This window comes from Trachymyrmex cornetzi, unplaced genomic scaffold, assembly GCF_001594075.2.
Source record: "Trachymyrmex cornetzi isolate Tcor2-1 unplaced genomic scaffold, Tcor1.1 scaffold144, whole genome shotgun sequence".
Taxonomy (NCBI): Eukaryota; Metazoa; Arthropoda; class Insecta; order Hymenoptera; family Formicidae; genus Trachymyrmex; species Trachymyrmex cornetzi.
The window spans coordinates 448,736-456,149 of NW_017296027.1; the positions used below are offsets into that span (position 1 = coordinate 448,736).

The 7,414-nt window shown below is 34.3% G+C and overlaps 2 protein-coding genes across 5 annotated transcripts in view; one reads left to right on the forward strand and one right to left on the reverse strand.

Annotated features, from left to right (window-relative positions):
* The window catches only part of chm (lysine acetyltransferase chameau), a 47,370-nt gene extending 46,204 nt beyond the window's left edge, over positions 1 to 1,166 (reverse strand). For all 4 annotated transcript variants that reach the window (XM_018501897.1, XM_018501896.1, XM_018501898.1 and 1 more), the window contains exons 1-2: positions 974 to 1,166; positions 189 to 657 (exon numbers count right to left, since the gene is read on the reverse strand). In XM_018501897.1, the coding sequence (XP_018357399.1) occupies positions 189 to 657; positions 974 to 1,012 (508 nt within the window). In that variant the 5' untranslated portion in view covers positions 1,013 to 1,166. The remainder of the gene's footprint in view (positions 1 to 188; positions 658 to 973) is intronic.
* A 1,575-nt stretch (positions 1,167 to 2,741) lies between these two features.
* Positions 2,742 to 7,414, forward strand: part of GlnRS (Glutaminyl-tRNA synthetase) — a 5,352-nt gene continuing 679 nt past the window's right edge. Inside the window, exons 1-8 of the mRNA XM_018501900.1 lie at positions 2,742 to 2,949; positions 4,561 to 4,865; positions 4,964 to 5,169; positions 5,309 to 5,555; positions 5,829 to 6,126; positions 6,213 to 6,592; positions 6,666 to 6,984; positions 7,081 to 7,301. Coding sequence (XP_018357402.1) covers positions 2,827 to 2,949; positions 4,561 to 4,865; positions 4,964 to 5,169; positions 5,309 to 5,555; positions 5,829 to 6,126; positions 6,213 to 6,592; positions 6,666 to 6,984; positions 7,081 to 7,301 — 2,099 coding nt within the window. The 5' untranslated portion in view covers positions 2,742 to 2,826. The remainder of the gene's footprint in view (positions 2,950 to 4,560; positions 4,866 to 4,963; positions 5,170 to 5,308; positions 5,556 to 5,828; positions 6,127 to 6,212; positions 6,593 to 6,665; positions 6,985 to 7,080; positions 7,302 to 7,414) is intronic.

Genomic DNA, 7,414 nt, shown 5'->3' on the forward strand with positions numbered 1-7,414 from the left:
TATATATATATATATATATATATATAACACAGGAAAGTTGATTGTTTAAAAAAGTATCCGTTTGTCTACTTATTTTTTTAAGCAACTATCTTAAGTTTGTATTTGTTAAGACAATCTTAAATATGAAATATGTATATCAGCCACATAGAAATATAAAATATTTAACAAAATCGGAGTAATGAATTTACCAGAAAATTTGTTGGGTTTGGCATTGGCAGGTTTTGGAGCAGATATAGCTTTATGTTGTCCTGATGCAGGTACTGATTTTATGGGAGATCTCTGCATCTTAACAACTGGTGCCACGGTAGCAGTAGCTTTCGGTTTAGCCGGTGGTTTCCGCTTCTGTAGTGATTTTGCTTTGCTGGGTGATTCTTCAGATTCGGAAGAATACATCGACGATCTAGATTTTGGTGGTTGTTTGTCTTTATTTTTATTTTCCAATGGCAGCACAGCCACTGTTTCAACTTTAGACTTGACATGACGGGTGGCTGAGAATGGCGCTTTTTTCTTGGTTCTTTCTGTATCAGATGCTTTTTGACTGTTGGCAGAACTACTGGAGTTCTCCGAGTCAGACGAGCTAGACTCACTGCCTGAACTCGACGAACTACTCGATGAAGATCCTGAGCTGGTCGTTGATGTAGATTCTGAACTGGTTGTCTACAAAATGATGTCATATTGTATATTTTAATACATAAGAGGACGTAAAAAGTTTTACAGATGTAAATTAGTATAATCTTTTGGAACTTAAAGTAAATACATTCACTTTAAATGCACTAATTCAGCTATAAAAAAAACAAACTAAATACGTATTTTGGGAAAAATTTTTTCTTAAGTAAAAAAAATTGTAGGCTCAATCTTTTACAATCGACGAAGAAAACAATAAAAAGCAAAGTAATTATTGTGATGACGAATAAAGTGCACATAATGCGTAGACGTTCATTCTTCAACTGCCATAACCTATAAATATACTTGCCTTCCGTTTAGGCGTCATTTTTTCGGTGCTACCTCTCATTCAGTTGATAGACATCGTTGAGTATCATCTTCGCCAGAATATTTTCATTTCTTATCAAACTTTTTCCCGCACACTCATTACTTTCGCATAACGTTTTAAAACAACTATTTACAAATCGTACACGAAACACAAAACGAACGTTTATATGACCATATACCATAGGGCACAGATCATGGTGTTGAAAGAAGAAATTAGAAAGGTGTGATGCGCATAAATTAGAGACCCTCTAATAAGAGTCGCGTCGCTAAACAGCCAATTTTGATTGGTTGGAACCGCCATTTTGCAGCAATTCCCACTTATATTCGAATGTCTGTATTGACCCCCTTTACACGGTTAAATCGATTGATAGGCGTATCAAGTTGGTGCGGACTAAGCATTTGATACGTCCCTGTTTACACCCATTTGTCTAAAAACAGGTTAAGTTAGGTTTTTGGTCCGGATAAAGTCTCAACTTAACAATTTGTATTAATAAATGACAAAAAATTGTGAATGACTATCGGTTTATGGTCGCTGATCCTAAATTTCTGTTCTCGTCTAAGTAATTAATTGTGGAAATAATGGAAGAAGTTGCAATTACATCATTTATACCGTTATTCCAAATTTTAAATATGTAGCAAGAAGTAAAAGAAATCGTTTCAAGAATACGATAAGAATACGATTTTTTGCTTTTAATTGGTTGTAAAATTCTTTCTTTTAATTGGTCCATCAAACGCTTCAAAGCATTTTTAGCGAGACTTTGATCGGAGCCTATGTCAGACAAGATAAGACATATAGAATAAGGTGAAATAGAATGTATAGAATAAAATGAAATAGAAATATGTTACCAGTAATATGTGTTACTATAAATGGCTGCCAAGTCACGCAATTGGTTAGATTGTAACAGCGAATCAGAATGCATAACACCGGTTGCGCCTCTTGCTGGATTCACACTGCATCCAATGTGCGTCGTGCGTCAACGCTTTGCAACCAATCCGAAAATAGGATTCCGATGGATTTTGTTTCGTCGATCATCGGAATCCTGTTTTCTGATTGGTTGTAGAGCGGCGTACGACGCAAATTCAGCATCTCTGATAAATTTAGAACTCCAGAGGATTGTATCCGTACTATAAATGATATAGTGATCCAGATATGAATTCCTCAATTAATTACAATAGGCCTGTTCTTTTTGGCTGAACTTTTGCACAGGTTCATCTTTCTTCCTCTTCTTTCCTCCTGAAGAGAAAAAGGAGAAAGATGTACTGGTGCAAAAGTTCAGCCAAAAAGAATAGGCCTAATTAATCGAAGGTGCTTTCCAGCAAGGACACAGTCAAACACAGTGTAACACAGGGTGCTTTCCAGCAAGGACACAATCAAACACAGTGTAATACAGTGAATCGTTTCATCCTTGTTTAACGTAAGCAAACAACAAGGACGTATGGTTCACTGTGTTACACTGTGTCTGACTGTGTCCCTTGCTGGAAAGCACCCCGAATGACTCACATGACTCACTCTGAGTTATATGGGTGTAATTCCTGAACGCAGCTCTGCAGCAGTGATGCACATTTGGCTCCCCGGCAACACGGAAAACCGCCCCACCACTTTGCCGCTGCGCGAGAGCGAGCGAGACATTAGGAGAGGATACCCAATCAGAATACATATCAGACTACCAATCAGAAACTCGGACATCAATGTCGCTTCTCTCTATATATAGAACTCTAGGGTTAACCGTTAATCGGCGCATCGACCCATAATGGTTGATTCGCGATGCACGTGGTCGTGGTCTACCTGTGGTTGTGACTCCCAGTAACTTGCGATAGCTGTATTTTTTAAATAAAATGTCGGCAGAGAACGAGGAAGACGTGAAGCTGTTTCAAACGATTGGTCTGAGTGAGCAGAAGGCCAAGGAAACTTTAAAAAATGCCAACATCACGAAGAATCTCAAGCTGGCAATAAACGAGGTTGGTGAAGACTCGCCGGCGAATCAGCAATCTCGTTATGATTGGATGTTAAACGTCACCGAGTTTATCTGTGTTTCCAAAATTAATTATAATATTTATAATGTTCGTTTCTACCAATGTAGTTTTTTAAAAAGTTCAACTGATTCTTCGTCTTTTTTTAGTTCTAAAAATTATTTTAAGAAGTGAAGAGTAAGCTGAATCGAGATTAAAGTTAATCTACACTGAACCGAGATTAAAGTTTAATCTATACTGATAGAACGAACATAAGAAATATAATTATGTATATATCATGTTGCGATTCACTAGAATTGTTGCATCATTCTTCCTTTGATACGTGTCATACAATAATATACATTTTGCTTAATATCTATGTTTATTGAATTGTATCTTTTATTTATTTAGACTCAGCTCGACCAATATAAAATTAACTGTAATCTCGGCTGAATTTACTGTTTATCTTCTGATTCCAAGAAGTTAATCTTGCATTAATGAAACCAGGTCTTATTGGCAAGATTATTATTAGAATTTGTTTATTTAGGATTTATATTTTGTTGGATTAATATTTTTGTAGAGATAATTAAATATAGAGCTAGATATTTCTCAAAATACTGAACTCTATTCTTAAAATTATATAATTATCAAAATTAATTCAAGTATTTCTAACAAGGGAACAACACACAAAGTGTTAAATTCTGATTTTAATAAAACTTTGTATACATATAGGTTACATAAAAAAATGAATTTAGAAAATATTGGTTGTGATGGAAAGACGGTTTGAATGGGTGAAATCATCCCTTATAAATAACGTCAGTTTTAGCTTCTTTTTATTGTATCCTAAAAACTATTCAAAATATCAAAAAATGTTTTATACAAAACAATATATTAGGTGTTAAACTTAATTCCTGCCGTTTTTCGTCTCCAACGTCGATTTGTTTCGAAGGGAAAAATATCTTAATCAAAGTATTATTAATAAAGTATTATTAATTAGTAATAAAGTAGAAAATGGAGGAAATTACTTTTATTAAGGTATTCATTCATCTTCCCTTTGAAACAAATTAATTTTAGAGACGAAAAACGGCAGGAATTAAGTTTAACACCTAATAATTACCTCTGTTCATTCACGAAAAAAAAATTTTTTTTAAATAAATTTTTTTTAAAATTGTTTATTGACATAAATGAATAGAGATAATCTTATTGTAAAGCTTTTGTATAAAACATTTTATATCTTGAATAGTTTTCGAGGTATAACAGAAAAAACTGGAAACTGCTTTACTACATAAGGGGTGATTTCACCCCTTCAAATCATTTTTCCATTGCAATAGACATTTTCTAAATTCATCTTTTTATGTAACCTATATGACAGAGTTTTATTAAAATCAAAATTTATCACTTTGTGTGGTTTCCTTGTAAGATATGTATAATCAATACGTTATTGTGATTTATTAGAAATATTGCATCACTATTCTTTGTTTATACATAGCGTATAATTACACTGTACATCTCTTGCGTAATATGTTTATATGATTTCGGCTTTTATTCATTTAATGATAAGGTGTGTATCATTAAAATTGACTTCTTTGTATATTTAGAATTTATATTTAATTCTTATAGGCAGCTAAACATGGAGCTATTACTCAAGATACTGGCGTATTGCTGTACCATCTAGCTTCCAAAACTAAAAATCAAATCATAGATAAGATCCCATTTAATACTAATTATATAGTTGAGAAGAAACTAGATAGTGTACAAAGGATTGATGCTGCACTGGCTCATCTTTTGGCTAATGTGGGTAATACTTTTGATATAGTTAAGTTTGAGGAATCTTGTGGTATAGGAGTAGTAGTTTTACCTGAACAAATAGAAGAAGAAGTCGAGAAGATCATAAAAGCACACAAAGATGCAATATTGGAAAAGAGGTAAATAAAACTTTATCTTGAGTATGCAAAATATAGAAAACTTTACAATAAGTTATTTTATAATAAGTAATTACAATTACTATTTGTTATTTGAATAGGTACCGCTTTAATTCTGGTCCATTGATGCAACAAGTACGTAGTATTTTGAAATGGGCAGATGGTAAAGCGATAAAGAATGAATTTGATGTCCAACTTCTTGATCTATTGGGTCCAAAAGTTGATGCTGATCTTGCACCAATATCTAAACAAGTGAAACCAAAGGACAAGCAGACGAAAGTGAAAAAGCTGGAAGATGCAAAGGAAGGTGAGCTATATACCACTTTTTAAAAATATTTTAGATATCCATGTTCAATGATAGATTAATAAATTATGTCTATTAAGCTAAATGCCAACATGAGCACAATTACGTGAGACATACGAAGGATTTAATTTTTAATTTTCAGAACAGGAGTCACTGAATAGTGAGAAGGGAGGCGCCCAAACTATAAGGGAACTCATGAAGACTAAAATTCAATTTCATAAACCTGGAGCAAATTATAAAACCGATGGATATATTGTAACACCAAATACACATTATCTGCTGCAAAAACATTTGAAAGCAACTGGTGGCAAAGTGGTAACAAGATTCCCACCAGAACCTAATGGAATTCTGCATATTGGACATGCAAAAGCTATCAATATCAATTTCGGGTATGTATATTCTTTGATTTTAAAAGTGAAATATATTGGGATCTTAAGTCATGTCCAATATGGCCGCCTCAACAAGGATAAGGAGCCGCGCACAATAAAAGGAACAGGGAACAGAGAACAGAGAATAAGAATTTCAACCTATCAGAAATCGTGTATTGTGGAGTACACATGTGTACCTTATGCTCCTGTATGTGTACCATGCTCCTTATCCTTATTGAGGGGGCCATATTGGACACGACTTAAGATCCCGATAGTAAAAAAGATGACTCATAGATATGCTGCTGCTTATAATGGCATATGCTATTTGCGATATGACGATACAAATCCTGAAAAAGAAGAGGAGAAATTTTTTGTCGGTATACGAGAGATGGTGGAATGGCTCGGTTATAAACCAGCTGCGATTACACATTCATCGGATTATTTCCAGCAATTGTATGATTGGGCCATAGAGCTTATAAAGAAAGACTTAGCTTACGTTTGTCATCAATCCAGTGAAGAAATGAAAGGTTTTAATCCTCCACCGAGTCCTTGGCGTGATAGACCAGTCGAGGAGAGCTTACAACTATTCAATGTAATGAAAAATTTTTCTGAACATATTGTTCCCTTCAATTTTTATTACTATATATACATTTGTCTATTTTACTTGTTAAAAAATAGGATATGAGGGATGGTTTGTTGGAAGAAGGAGAAGCGACCTTACGCATGAAAGTGACTTTAGAAGAAGGCAAACAAGATCCTGTGGCATACAGAATAAAATATTCGCCACATTATCGAACTGGTGACAAATGGTGCATTTATCCCACATACGATTACACCCATTGCTTGTGCGATAGCATCGAAAATATCACTCATTCTCTCTGTACAAAGGAATTCCAATCGCGGAGATCGTCTTATTATTGGCTTTGCAATTCCTTGAACATTTATTGTCCTGTACAATGGGAATATGGCCGATTGAATGTCAATTATACTGTAGTTTCCAAAAGGAAAATTGCTAAATTAATACAAGAAGGAATAGTGTCTGATTGGGATGATCCCAGGTATAATGTAATATTATCTTTATAAGATTATCCAATAATGTCTTACTAATCTCTCATCACTCTTTTTTTATAGATTGTTTACATTGACTGCGCTACGTAGACGTGGATTTCCACCCGAAGCTATAAACAATTTTTGCGCTCAAATGGGTTTAACTGGTGCACAAGCAACCGTTGATCCTACAGCATTGGAAGCAGCTGTTAGGGATGTTCTAAATCTTATTACTCCCAGACATATGGTAGTTTTAGAGCCTATCAAATTGACTATTAAAAATTTTCCTCAAGAGAAAGCCATAAAGCTCACTGCACCCGATTTTCCTAACGAGCCAGAGAGGGGGCATCATGAAATTACATTTAATGAAATTGCATATATTGAAGCTACGGACTTCAAAGAAGTATGTAATTGTATATGTCTATCTCTTTCTAAACACTTCGCAGTTATTTATCAATACTTTATTTATTAATACTTTTTTATTTATCAATACTTACAGATTGAAGAGAAAGATTTTAGGCGCTTGACACCAAAGCAATCTGTAGGCTTAAAGCATACGGGTACCATAGTAACGTTTGAAAGTATCGAGAAGGATGCCAGTGGTAATATTACGAATATAATTGTTAGACAAGATCCTGTCTCAGAAAAGAATAAACCGAAAGCATTTATACATTGGGTGTCCCATCCAGTATTGGCATCTATTAGATTATACGAACGTTTGTAAGTAATATTTTTTCCAAATTATTAATTATTATAAAAGTTTCTTTATTCTGTAATATGATTGAAATATCTTTAATTCCCGCTCCCCTCTCCGCCCCCCCCCCCCCCCCCCC